This window comes from Nanorana parkeri, unplaced genomic scaffold (assembly GCF_000935625.1).
Source record: "Nanorana parkeri isolate BGI_ZX_2015 unplaced genomic scaffold, ASM93562v1 scaffold630, whole genome shotgun sequence".
Taxonomy (NCBI): Eukaryota; Metazoa; Chordata; class Amphibia; order Anura; family Dicroglossidae; genus Nanorana; species Nanorana parkeri.
In genome coordinates, this window is record NW_017306898.1 from 867,894 (window position 1) to 882,842 (window position 14,949).

General features: G+C 43.7%; 1 protein-coding gene across 1 annotated transcript in view; it reads left to right on the top strand.

Annotated features, from left to right (window-relative positions):
- SGIP1 (SH3 domain GRB2 like endophilin interacting protein 1) overlaps window positions 1–14,949 on the top strand; it is a 115,698-nt gene that overhangs the window by 87,150 nt on the left and 13,599 nt on the right. Inside the window, exon 17 of the mRNA XM_018563096.1 lies at window positions 8–67. Coding sequence (XP_018418598.1) covers window positions 8–67 — 60 coding nt within the window. The remainder of the gene's footprint in view (window positions 1–7; window positions 68–14,949) is intronic.

Below are 14,949 nucleotides of genomic sequence, written 5' to 3' on the forward strand. Positions count from 1 at the left end.
CACACAGAGAATGAACAGCCTTCCCTCATTTGGTTTGACAGAGGAAAGTTTTATTTGACTTTTGAAGGTAAGTAGTGCATAGCATACCAAAGAACCTGCCCCATCCTTCCCCCCCCCTGCCTGCAGTTCCGCCTGCATAGTCTAGATGCTTTCTGATGAACCCCTAACCTACTGAGGTGGGGGTTGGTTAAGCTTGCTTTGCGGTCACAGCACATGGGCACTTTCTGCCATTTGTCAAGGTCAAAGGTCACATTGTTGCATCTTCCCTTTTCAGCATTGCCAACTCATCTATGTAATTACTAACATATCTAAGTTATACAAGTACCATAGTTGAGGTGAACCAGTGCACCAGTAGCTTCTACTTTCCTTCTGCTTTTGGTCTCCAACTGCTCCACGTTGCTGCCAGGAGTGAAAGGAAGTGCTGGCGGGTATGTGTAGCATGTGACTCGCCCCTCTTCCTCATGTACCAATTCTGGTGTTCGGCTGTTCACATGGGTTCAGGAGACTGTCCTCAGCCCAATGTTGGCGCTTCAACGGGGGGTTTTCTCTCCATGTCCAGCAGCTATATGAAGCAGTTGGGGGAGTAAGTATATGCTGTTGGTTGGGCGCAATAACAAATGCATAGGCAAGGCACAGGTTTCCTTTAAGGACCTTTTAACCATTTAAAAGCCCTGCAAAAAAAATGGGATTTATACTCACCTGTCCTGCCCTTGTTCCTCAGATCTTTACTCTGTTCAAGAACTGCAGCCATTGGCAGTATCTTCACATCCGATGCACTTCAAGTGCACGGCCCCCCTCTGTGCGCTGGGGTTCCATAAGCAGGACACAGTAGTGATGTAGCATCCAGTGAAACCAAAGCACGCCTTGGGGTACCCCAGCATCTGACACACCCAAAAGTGTTGAAAATTCTGCCAGAGTCCGTACAGATCAAAGATCCCTGCGCAGGACAGGTGCAGTACGAACAGTATTAATGCTCTGCTTTTGTTTTGGAGAGAGGGGAGGGGGGGGGGGTGGTGGGGGGGGGTTGCATAGTTTTTAGCAACAGGGTTGCTTCTCCAGTAAGTGCATTATCCTAATTTTTCATTGGCAGAAACTAATCTAGTGTAATTTAACTGTTAGCAAGTGAAGCTTCCAGTCCACATGTCTAACTGGTCATCTTCAGTACCATTTTTCACTTTTTTAAATCGCTGCTGAACTATACACTCAACACAAAGCGGACCTGTGTTTAAGTAGTTTGATCTAAGTTAAAGGAGAACTATGGGGTCAGTGCTTTTCCCCATAGTTCTCCTAAGGGTAACGGGAGGACACAAACTAGCTACAGCTCGCGGTATACTGAGACGCCGCAGCCGGGACGGATCCCGACATTACTGTCGAGATCCACCCAGCTACATGATTGACAGCTGGCTCTAGCATGTGTATCCGCCCCCTCCCCCGTCTGTTCCACCAGTCAGCACTGGAGGATCGGGGAGGGGGAATCTGCTGGGAGGTGACTGACAGTCACGGCTCTCTGCAGGGACAGGATCGAGAAGTGAGCGAGCGACGGTATGTGTTCCCTCACTTCCCGATCTACTGAGCCGACCTGTGACAGTTTCATTGTCACACGTCGGCTAGAACTATGAGGATGAGTGATTTTCACTCCCCTCATAGTTATCCTTTAATGAAATGTTCTATTATAATTTTAGACAGATGGCTATTTTTACATTTTTCCATATGTCATTGACTGTTTCTTCAGAAAGAGGGATCTCTTAAAACATAGCTGTTTCCCCCCCAGTCGTCTCCCAGGACAGCATGTGAGATATGGAGGTAGGAAACACGTCACCAATTAGAAGTTTAAAAGACCGCCTTCATAAAGACTCCTCAGTTTGTGTTTCCTCCGTCCGGAGATGCGTTACAATTTTTTGGAACGTCTTGGGTGGATACCTCAGTCTCTCGCAGGCTGTGCCAGGTCCTTTTTTAACCTTACCTTGCGAAAAGTTTTAACTATTGAACCAATTATTAGATGTTTCCAGAAGAACAGGTCCTCTTTAAGGTCTTGCACTTCATATGTCAGTGCCTTAGCCTGGTTTTCATGGTTCCTAGGTACACTGGTTGCACACAGCATGGAGATATTCTCTCTTATTGTGAATGCACATGTCTGTGCTTGACTGTATGCACCTCAAGCATTTATTTTTGGGGGGATGTCCCATTGGGCAGCAAGATCTAAAGGAGTATGACATTTGAGCTGATTAGAAAACTGTTTTACTCATTAGTGAAACATTTACACCGGCAGGGATGCTGAAAACACTGACAGAATTTCAACGGACAATGAAACAATTTCACTTTTAGACCCGGTGCAGACCTAACCCATCCAGGCTTCTAGAAACAGGATGTCTTGCTGCACTCCTTACCGAAACAACCCCAAAACTGGGTGGGTGCTTGTAGTGACCACGGAAGGCACCGTGTAAATCACAGAAAAGAGGAATAATGTCACCAGCACACCGTTTTTGTAAATCAATAATCCATTTTAATGGCACATTGCCATCCAATACTAGTATTAAAATGGATTATTGATTTACAAAAACGGTGTGCTGGTGACATTATTCCTCTTTTCTAAGCCATCCAGGATCGCGCAGTCCTGCACAATTGCAGGCAGCGAATGCCGCACGGCCCCATTGATTTTCAATGGGGTGAAATCTGCGTGGCAATCGCAGAAAAAAAGGTAAATTGTTTGCTATACACGACACATGGCTATTTTGTGTACGGATGCACGGGTGGAATCGTGGCGGGAAACCGCGTGATCCGCCCGGCGGGACTGGGGTGCCGTTAGAAAATAATGGCACCCACAGCACGATCGTGTGCGATGGGCGACTCCGTGACCACGTGGCTATCTGCGCAGTATTATGCACGATTGCCGCATGGTCGCAGATCTCCTAGGTGTGCACCAGCCCTTAATTTGTTTCTTTTATTTAAAATACAATTTAACTAAATGTACATCTAAGGCTACTCTGTCCACATGGTGATGATGCTTGCACAGCTTTGTTGCCCTATTACAGGAAATAAATGAATGTACTGACATGATAAACCAATCATAATACTATGTTTCTTGTGTACTGTAGTTAATATAACTGATAGACTGCATTGTATGTTCTTTATTTTTGCCCATAGTTTCACTTTAAATGCAACTGCCATTGGTCACCGGGTTCTGTAAAATCCAAGAGTGTTTTGGGCAATGTGCAAGTAATAACACTGAAACAATTTATTTGGATGTGGTCTTAGGCTGGGTTTACACCTAGGCGTATCGAATATGTGCGTTTGTCGCGCGATTCGCGGTAAAAAACCGCGCAATGAACGCGCGTTTCCGAGGGCTACCTGGCTGTATCCCAATGGATGCGCGTGACAAAAACGCCCCAAAGAAGCTCCTGTACTTCTTTGGGCGTAGGGCGTTTTGTAGCGCGTTCATACGGCCTGTAATACGCCCAGGTGTGAACCATACCCATAGGAAATAATGGGATTTCGGTTTTTGAGGGTTTTGCAGAGCGTTCGAACGCGCTACAAAACTCCCAGGTGTGAACCGGGCCTAATGCTTACCTCTGATGGTTACTTCTAAGTTTAGTCCCGGTGCTCACTTACACTTTCCCCATTGAGATCATGCATCCTTCTGAACTTTTCTCAGCTTATAGTAAACCACTCAAAAATAACCACATAGAACAAGATTTAAAGTATATCTGTTACGCCGCAAAATACCTGTGACTAAGCGGTGATGCGAGCAGTCACTCTCTAGTTTATGTGCTGCGTATCAGGTCTGAGCAAACGAAAACTGAAAATACGCCGCTTCCCCTTCTATCCAGCCTGACATTATACCTTTGCAGTGCACTGTTCAAATCCCTCTGCTTGGGACCACGACAATTGGCACACAGCATCTCCTCCAAGAACGCTTTATTGTTGACACATCTTGCACACCGCGTTTCAGTCTACATGGCCTTCATACAAGATGTGTCAACAATTAAGCATTCTTGGAGGAGACACTGTGTGCATATCAGGTATATGGCTGTGAACTCTACCTCTTTATGGAGTATGTGCCCTAGATCTGGTATGCTGAAAATAAATTGGGGTAGTATCTGCTTCTGTAACATTTAGGGCCTGTGTCAACGTGCTTTTGTTTGCATCAGAAAGGCTTGTTTCCCCATACAAGTCTATGGGAATGCAAAAGCAGCATGAAGCAGGTCAGGATGTGGTCAACTGCACCTGTCAATGAATACTGGAGCATTTCAAAAGCAAGCTCATTGACAAGCCCAAAGCTCGTTGACATGGACCCTTAAAGTGACATTAAACCCTCAGATTTTTTAACATAAACCAATACTGTAATGTGCGCCTTACTGTAATCCATGGTTGTTTTCCTTCTCTTTGCTGCTCTTCCTTTTTAAATCTGTATCTCTTCTCATGCTGGGAGAGAACGTCCCTTTGCAGCTGAGTGCCTCTTCCTGTAGTGCTGGCTCAGGTTGTGAACCTTCACACAGACACCATGTATCCATTTCAGAGACAAGGCAGTCTGCTGCAGAACAGAAGTTCTGCCCAGCATGAGAAGAGATACGGATTTAAAAGGAAGAGCAGCAAAGAGAAGGGAAACAACCATGGATTACAGTTAGGCGCACATTACACTATTGTTAAATGTTAAAAAATCTGAGGGTTTAATGTCACTTTAATCACACTGGTATTTTACTTTTTGGGAACATCTCTTCAACATGTTTTCGGAGTCTACCTTGTAAAATCTGTATTTAAAAAAAAATTGTTACTATGCTGATTCCTAATTATATGTTTTTCTAGCAGAACAAAAAACTGAGTATAGGAATTTAAAGTAAATCTTTACAGACTGAGAAGTGGCAACTCTCCCTGCTGACTTGTGCATAGCTTTGGGGCTGTCCTCTTAATCCTATCTGCAATGCCTAGTGCGTCATTGACCTGGAACAAGCATGCGGGACAGAAGTGGCAGACTTCAGGGAGTACATTGATGTTTTAAGCCAGTGGCTGGCTAGAGTGTGCAGAATGTGACTTCTGTAATGGCAGGGATGTTCAGATCTGGTGACCAGCTACACGAGGAGCAAAATCAGATAGCTTTGATATCTATAGATGGTCAGGCAAAGTCAGAGGAGAACTATATAAGGTTATTTTGCTTCCATCATAAGCCCCCATCCCTTTTATTGTTCAGTACACAGCCTTTGATGTGTCTTGTTCCCTAGCACAGTCTTGTCCTTCTCTATACTTCCCTCAACCTGGAGGAGGGCTGTAAACTCTTTTCTGCATTAAAGCACAGTCTTCCTGAGATGGTGGCTGAATGCATTCATGTCCTCCACCATGAATAAGCATAAGGCTTGCTCAGAAGTCATTCTTTTTTTATATGTACCTGTCCAGAACTCTACAGACCCCTTTCCACCAGAGGGGAAACAGGGTGCTTTCAAATTGCAGGAGAGTATAAAGTGCGATCAGCGTATTTTTCATATTTGTCACAGGATAATTGGTTCTATTTTTTTAAACGAATATATAACATTATGACACATTTGACCCATTAGTACCCTGCTGATTTCTCATATAAGTGGACTGGAATGTTGCCCTGCACTCTTTATTAAATTTGAGTGGGGCTTGGCTTGTTTCAAAGTCCTGAAGCAGGGTCAAGCCCCACTCAGTTTAATGAAAGGAGAGGGGTAGTGCTGGCAGGAGAGAAAATTCATGTTTACATGAATTTGATCATGTTACTTGGCTCTCCTGTCACGGAGTGTTCTCTGCTGTGAACACGGTGGAGAACACTCTCTGAAGCATATTTTAGGCTTCACGCCGCGGCCTGCATTTTATAAATGACGCATACAATGCTAGCATAGAGTGGAGTAAGCACTTCGATGGTCTGTGGATAGTGATATCTGCTCTCCACTATAAAATTGGCTTGACAGTATACTATACCAAGTAATGGCTGTATACAAAGTCATCTACACAGGGAAGTTTAAAGGGACATTAAACCTTCAGATTTTTTAACATAAACCAATACTGTAATGTGCGCCTTACTGTAATCCATGTTTGTTTCCCTTCTCTTTGCTGCTCTTCCTTTTAAATCCTCATGTCTTCTCATGCTTGGGAAGAACTTCCCTTTTCAGCTCAGGGCCTCTTCCTGTAGTGCTGGCTCAGCTTTCAAGCCTATACAAACCTATACACAGACACCGTGTATCCATTCCTGAGACAAGGCAGTCTGCTGCAAAACAGAAGTTCTGCAGAGCATGAGAAGAGATACAGATTAAAAAGGAAGAGCAGCAAAGAGAAGGGAAACAACCATGGATTACAGTAAGGCGCACATTACACTATTGTTTTATGTTAAAAAATCTGAGGGTTTAATGTCACTTTAATCGATCATATGTTTGCAAGTTGGAAACCATACTTCGTAGGCCATTTTACTAAAATTGTATTGGTAATTGGAGTTTATGGATTGCTGCACATTGCATAAAAATATCCATGGGTAAAATCCAGCCATTGCCCAGTCTTTAGAATTGGTAGATAGGTGAACAGTCTGCATATAGTACTTCACCACTTGTACCTGGATCACCACTGTTGGGAAAGGTGAAAGCATGACTAAGATGGACATTTTCAGTTCATACATTTTTATCCCCACACTTGCACTGTGATTAACACCAACTCTACAGGTCACAGCCATTCATATATCCACTCATACCAAGGCCTTCGCTATAAGACAAGGTGAGAACTAAGGCGATGGCCTTCATGTGCAGCATGAGATAAAGCCTTAGCTTTGCTTCTTTGCCCTCTTAGCTGCTACTGTTTTGTATCATTGCATGTTTTCTTCTATACGCCATGGCAAATTTTAGACTAATTCCCTGTGTCCATAACTGCAGAAGTTTTCAAGTAGTTTGGACTTATTGGGTTTATGGAGTTTATTACATTCTTGACAGCACTAGAGCATAAAATACAGCTGCTAAATACCTGGAGGAGATAAGCATGCGTATGTATGTCAGGTTTAGGCAAGGGACCATTTTCAACCTCAGCTAACCGTACCTTTTTTCTGATGGGAATTGCTCATGCAAAGCCTGAAACCGATTGCATATGGCAGACTAGAAAACCTGTACCAGTTGCTATTTCCCCCCGAGATAAGGCCAAGCTTATAGTTCACTCTTTGAGAGACCAGGAGTTCTGATCATGTATGCATACCGAGCTGCCCCTGATAGTCTATGGCCAGCATTAAAGTGAATGTAAACCCAAAGTAAAAAAAAAAAAAATTGTCAAACGGTAACTTATCCATCCTTGTCATATCATTTTCAATTCCTGACTTTTCTTTTGTTTTCACCTGGCGATCCTGGCAATATTAGCCTCCACAGCAACCTCTGAGAGTGACAACACCACAGAATTATGCTCCTTGGCTTCATCTAGTGGTGGGACTTCCCCGTGAACGGTATTATCCCAGTGTGTGGCTTGGTGGAAGAGCTTTAAATAGACCCCTTAGAGCAGTGGTTCTCAACCTGTGTATCCTCAGGACCCACATTTGTCCTTGGTCATTAAGTCGCAACCCAGTGGCACTGCAATGGAGCGCGCGCTACCTTAATGCATGGTAAGTGCGATTTGCGGGGTACAGTTTAACACACTGTACTAGTGTGAACGGGCCCTCAAAAACACTGACATACAGACACAATCTCACAAACTCAGACATTCTCACACACACATACACAATCCAAAATATTTTACGAGAACTGGAGTGGATCCTTGGCCTGGGGTCCAGTGTGGGCTGCTGTTCTGTGACGGAGCTCTATCCATGTATGAATTGCTGGTACAGCCCCCTTGCGCACCCTGTAGAGATGCCGCGAGCCAGAATGTGACTTCACTCTGGTCCAGGCACCTCTACAGGACATGTGAGAGAGCTGTAAGCAATGCACGTATGGATGGAGCTCCCTCGCGGCCATAGCCCCATCCCTCAAGCTGACACTCAGCGCCGGGCGGCATATTTTGAATGGCTGCTCGGCACAAGAACTGACAGTGCTGTGCTAGGGGGAGGCTGAGAAGCCTCTCACATAGAAAAGTGGAAGGCATGCGGTGACCCACTGAAAACGGGGCCGTGACCCACCAGTTGAGAACCAAGGCCTTAGATCTTACACTAAACTCTTTACCGTTCTAACATGTTAGCATTGCCAAAGTAACAGAAAACGGTGTGTCGGACATGAACCAGCTATACCTGCCATCAGATTTGAATAGGAACATACTGTACACAAGATCCAGGCCAACGTCTCAGAAATTTGATGAATCATTATGTTCCTCATGCGTTCTACGGGTGCAGCATTCTAACCATATGATCATGCACGCTCTGGCTTTTTAACTCCAATTTGGTGAGAAAACGGAAACATTGAATTTTATATAAATTATTATATTACTGAGAAGCTCTATAGAAAAGGAAAATAACATGTTCACAGGAAACAGCTGACGTTTTACCGAAGCATGAAGACATGTAGATGACATTTCTGATGTGTTAGCCTGGGGTACACAAGCTGGGAAAAACCCCAGGAACAATCCCATTCTCTGTTATTAACACAAGCACTAACCGCTGCGTCAAGCATTGTAATGCAATAGAGCTCACAGTGAGTGGTGGTGCGTGCTGTAATTTGTTTTCAATTGTTAGACATCTCCACTTATCGAAAATGGCAGCATAACAAAGTCACTGTATAGTTGTTTAATAATCACATTCCTTTTTGTTTAAAAATCCTATTCTGATCTATACTAGCATATCCCTTTTATCCATTCCTATATAATAAGTGTCACTTTCATATGGGAGATTTTTCTTCTGGTCCATTGAAAACACACCCCCAGCACTCCCATTGATCCTTCTGTATCCCAAGTCCCATTCCCGCACAGTGCTCTTCTGTGTTCTCACCCTCAGTGTGCTGGTGTTCTGAGTTGGCTCAGATGCAGATCAGAGACTTTCTGTCTACAATCTGTAGCTGATTGGCACAGAGGAGGCGTCAGCGGTCTAATAGCCCTCTGATGTCTCTATAGGAAGAAGTTGTTGGCACAGCAAAAAATTAAAATCCAAGTTATAAAAACTAGCAGAAGTATGCTCTATCCACCTTCACTTTTAGCTCCATTTTCCCTCTCCCTGTTCACTGTAAACACTGTCATAGCCTTCTGTCCATACCAGATATCCTAGACATTGGGTGCACTGTCAAACTCATTCCTCTCCCACATCTACTGCCTGCCATCATACCCTCCGTGCTCTTTTCTCACTTGCACAGCTAACCTTTGCACCCTCTGCTTACCTCTCCTACGCATGCAGCACGCAGTCTTACCCCCAGCACTCCTCTTTTCACACATCTTGCCTGCCACCATACCCCCGGTGCTCTTCTCCCATGTGTACTGCCTATCTTCATAGCCTTCACATTTTTCTCTCCCGCATACTGCCCACCATCAATCCTCCACGACCCTCCCCTATGCATTCTGCTTGCTTTCATACTCTCTGCACTCCTCTCCTGCACATACTGCTTGTTCAGGAACATGTAATATATACAATATGCTGTCCCCATGGTGCTTACTGCCAGATATGAGCAGTAAGACATGACATTTCAGTTCCTGTCTATAGCCACTTGTCAGCATGTCTTAGAATCACCTAAACCATGAAAAAATACTGCCTGGTGATGCCGTGACGCAGCATGAGCCTTGCTATCGGCATGATGTAGTTGGAGAGGGGTGGTCACAGATGTCACTATTATTATTGTCATCTGGTGCCATTATTCCATTGTAGTTATTGTTACAGTAGGGCATACAATGCATGCTTTTTTATTTTACCCCAAGCATCTGACCTGAACCCTCTTTTGCCATTCCTGCTTTAAGGCATAGATATGTGCTTCCCCACTCCACACACACTATGGTGCATAAGCGCATCTGTCTGTGGAAGTACGCATGCCCACAGGAGCCTGCTCTGAAAAATGCACAAAGTATTGCCTGTGTTCTTGCCGAGACCGACATGTAGAATCAGAGCTGGTAACTGACAAACCAATGTTGCAAACATACTGCTTTGTCATGCCCAAGACAGATGAGATCAAAAAGTCATAATTTTGGTTGTCACTGCAACAAAGAATCAATCAATGGGGCACCTGTTCTGGTTACAACTGTCTAAGAGTGCATTTCCCCACACATTGGGGGAAATTATTCTAATTCTTGGTGTCTCTCTTTGCCGATATGAAGGGAAATCTCACTGATGGGGCACAGCAAAAAAATTAAAATGGCCTAGGGTTTTAAAGTATATGTAAAGTCATGTGTTTGTTTAGGTTTTTTTTTTTTTTTTTTAGGTAGGGAATGTTTCAGATCCCTGTTGGTTTTTTTTTTTTCCAATCCGTGTCATGTTGGGGAGATTTACCTTTGCTTGCTGCCCCACAGACGTAACGGGTAGAGGAAGTCTCTCCAGAGCTAGTGGATATACTATTTAAGTCAGCTGTCACCGGAAAGGTCTCCCATTAGATGATTTCCCCTCTATTCCTGTTCCTGTTACATCTCTTAAAATGTACCATCTCTTTCTGTATCAGAAATATTGGTTATCTGGACAAATAGCCAGGACGTCACTTACCAGCAGGCTTACAGACAGAAATAAAAACCACAAAGTCAACATTAGGTAACACACAGTCTACAACCACTAGAACATTGTGATGGGTGCTCGGCCAATGGTGGCACCATCAAGTTTCCATTGCTAGAAAAAGCCACATGAAAAAAAACACATGAATGCAAATTTTAACTGAAGTCCCCTATAAAACCTGAACAATGTTTCGGAGACGCATAGATCCCCTTTATCAAGGTGAGGGTACAGAACAATCATCGTTGTTCTGCATCATCACCTTGATAAAGGAGACCTTTGTGTCTCCAAAATTTTTGTTCTAACCCTTCACTACTCTCTGTATACACTTTACAAAATACAGAACATAACCTATAATGATAATTGTACTATTTAAGTTTAGTAATATAGAACAAAAAAAAATACTAAGAATAAATGATTTTATCTGTGTTCATTGAAAGGTTTGTCAAGTGATGGCACAACAGTTGTCCAGTATAGCTACGTGATCTATACTGGTAAGAATTAACATTTTTATTTAAATTTATAGTATGTCTTTTTTTTTTTTTTTTACCTCTTTAAAACATTGGCCGCCTTCTTCTGAAAGTGCCTTAATGGGAACCTGAGGCCAGACTAAGGGCATTCAAATACTTACGCATTCATACCTTGCAGGAGTGTTATTGCAAGCCATTACTGATCTCTGTAGCTGCCGGTACTGTGAAGTAATTCATCCCCACCTTCAGCCTGCCGGCCTTCTAAAATAAACATCAAGTAGGTGCTGTAAGCTGTTCAGAAACAAGCGGCAACCTGACTTAAAGCAGACACCCTCTTCCCCCCTTGTATTAAACTGCCACCATGAATACATATCATTGCCTAATTGTTTTCTATTTTCCCGCATCCTATCATCCTATTGCACCAATCCATCCCGGCAAGGCATCCCGAACCGCAGTTTTAAAAGTAGACGTCATCCACGGCCAGCTTCTTCTGCATTTTCTGGGCTAGCTCCCTAATCTCATACAGCATATGCGCGAGATTTGTTTATACACTGCCATGGCTTTAGCAATGTGAGCGTCCTTATGTATCTGAAACTCACATTGCAGCGGCCATGGCAACGTATGCACAATAACAAAACAACAAAAAAAAGCTTTTTTACTGAAATCTCCCAGTTTAAACGTCAGATCTCTCTGGAAGGCACTGGTGATGTAGCCTTCCAAAGGGATAAGTGGGAGGCACCGGCTATATCACCAGTGCCTTGGGAAACCAGGAAGAGAAATAAAACATTGTAATTTACGTATGATTGCGAACCACCTGTGATTTTTAGGATTGTCGGGGGTAAAGATGCGCGTCACAGTCTCTGCTGAGGATGATTTACTCCACAGTTCCTGCAGCTACAGAGGTCAGTGGGCATTAATGGAAACTTGTAATGAAGAAATGTGGAGGCTGCTATTGCTGACTTCTTTCAGAATATCTAGTTGCTTGTAGGTCCTTCTGATCCAATACATCTTCACAGACTCGAAAAAAACATGCAGTTTAGAAAGGTCAGAGTAAATCTGAGTAAACTCTGCATGCTTGCTCCAGGTCAGTGACCCTGAAAGTAACGATATGACCAGATCAGCCAGTCAGCCAGGCAACTAGTATTTTTGAAGAGCAGTTTAGCAATGGCAGCTTGCACATGTGATCAGTACAGGTGTCCTTTAGAAAACAAATGGCTGCTTTGCCCACAGCCATGAATCAAAAACCAAAGTTTCTGCAGCTGAAATGGCATCTGCAAGTTTGAGTCCAATGGCCAACTGTGGGCAGCATTGTTTTTGCTTTTCACTTTTCCCATTGAAGCCCACCGTTTGTTGTTTTTTTTTCTTACGGGTCAGTTCATTAATGATCTTTCTGAGATAGGTGGAGGTGTGCTGAATCAACCATTGGCTTCTTGTACCTCTTGAGGACTTCAACAGCCTGACTAGCCCGTTGTAGCTTCTGTCAGTGTTCCCACCCACCTAGAGTCTCCCTCCTGCTATTGGACTGTTCCAATGATTCATGTATAATTCCTTATAATTTAAATTAATAAATGGGCAAAGCAGGATGTAAGTGCCGGCCTGGGAGCTCAGACATAGTGATCCCACCACCAGAGACCCCAAGAGATATAAGAAACCATTAGGTATAGCACTCCGGCATTTTTATAAGAGAAACTGTGTTCACTTTAACACCTCCCATCCTTCCCCAAACTGCAGGCAGCCATGAACAGGAATTACCTAGAACTGCCTACATTGGGTAGACATCATGTAGAGGTCCCTGGAGACCCTAAATCTTATGGACTACCAGTATGTAAAGAGCAGCTACTGTTCCTTTAAAGGGTAGTTCCACTTTCCCAGGTGAGTTTGTGAAAATAGAGTTAAACCCACCAAACTTGCCCCCTCTCCAACCCCCTTTACTTCCCTTTCGGCAAAAGCTACTTCCCCTCTGCTGGTGCCAGTGTACTCTCTGTACCACATACTGCCCTGTAGCACAGCCCTGCGCTCTGGATTCTGAATTTCACTCGCAAATGGCGAGCACTAGTTGGTCATGAGAAGCGCTTCTTATCGAGCACGGTCAGTGACCCTAACCTGAAGTGTAGCAAGAGGGGGGAGAGGGGGCCAGGTTATGGGTAATTCTATTTTCCCAAAGTGGAAATACCCTTAAAAATGTATTTACACTTTCGCAGCCAGTTTGGGATAACACCTACGTTATATTTGTTACATGTTCCCATTCTGGTAGCCTAACTTTAAAAAAAAGCAAAAAGTTGCAGCTTACATTTTTTCGATGTTCATTTTGCTAACTCCAGGACTAAACATTCCTACTTAATTCACAGTATTTGGGGGAAGTAGGGGGCAGATTTCATTATTACTAGATGAGCAGGACTGCCTGTCCTAAATAAAGGTTAAAGCCCTAAAGACAGAGGGGAATTTATCAAAACTGGAGCAGTTGCCCATGGCAACCAGTCAGCAGACTAATGACATCCTCTTAGCCTAGGCACAGTTACCCCCTCCAATCTGGCCTCTCCCTCCTCCCCCATACTTACCTTTCGGCAAATGCTGCTTCCCCTCCGCTGGTGCCAGTGTACTGTAAAAAGCATGTGACTGCTTTTTAATAATAAAAAACCTTTTTTTTTTTCAATTATTGGGACATATCAGGAGTGTTTTCATGCAGACTGGTCCACTCTAAGTAATCAAATTTGCTGTTTGCATGTTAGAATCCTGAGGAGCCATACAAGTATTTTGGTCACTCATGTGAGCGCCTTCAGATGCGTGGTATACATGGCAGTGTATAGGAGTGAACACAGGCTCGCTTTAAATGGACTGACTCTTCAAAACTCATCTCAACCCCATTTACTCCATTCCATGAAATCACTGCTAGAAGTAGAATACTAGAATTACTTTACCCGTTATTCGCTCAGGTCCCTTATGTGTATCTTTGGTCTTTATGACATCATCAGTGCTAGTTGAATGGGGAAATTCTGTACAAGATATTCCCTTACGGAGCGCATTAGATGACTGACCCTGAGCCGACAATCACAAAGTCATTTTAAGAGGTCTGTTAATAGAATCCAATGCCAAGTCTTTCCAGTAACACCCCATTACAGGATCACCAGGCTACTGGGTCAAGATTTTATATATTTTTTTTAAAAGGACTTTAGGAGAAAACATCTAGTTATAGAAATACCTTTAGGCAAAGTATAAGGGCCTGTGTCAATGGGCTTTGGGCTTGCGTTGTTGGCTAAGTGCAGCGTGCTTTTGAGATGCTCCCGAGATCATTCAGAATTCTTTGACATTGCATTTTTGGCCTGCAGTTGGCCTCCATTGATCTGCTTTAATTTGCATTTCCATAGGTTGTATAGTGAGAGAAACATTTTTAAGGCGAACAAAACCCCGCTAACGTAGGCCCTAAATATTGCAACAATTTGAAAGGCTTTATTGCAAACCCTTACCTGCCCCCATTCTGTAGGATTTCTTTAGATGTACAGCACTCATTCTGCATGCTTTTAGCAAATGTGCAAGCGCAGCAAATGTATGGACAATGTGGGGTCGGGTGCCATCTACCAGACAACTGACTGCCTGCAATTCGACTTCAAACTTCACATTTTTGGGAGACGCTATGATACAATTACAGTAACGAATGGACGCAGGGAAGTAACGCTTTTTTTGTAACTTTGTTATAGAACATATCTGACTGCAGATTGAAATGAAAAGGTACAATATGGCCGATAGTGGACACCTGACCATCAGACCTAAATGAGCTTGTTGGAATGGGATTCAGAAACCATGGGCATTAATATTGGGGGGTCCCCGCCCACCACTCCTTGTGGCTTACAGCCTCCACTCTTCTGGGGGGGGGGGGGGTTCCCCAGGGGTTTGAGGTGGCGC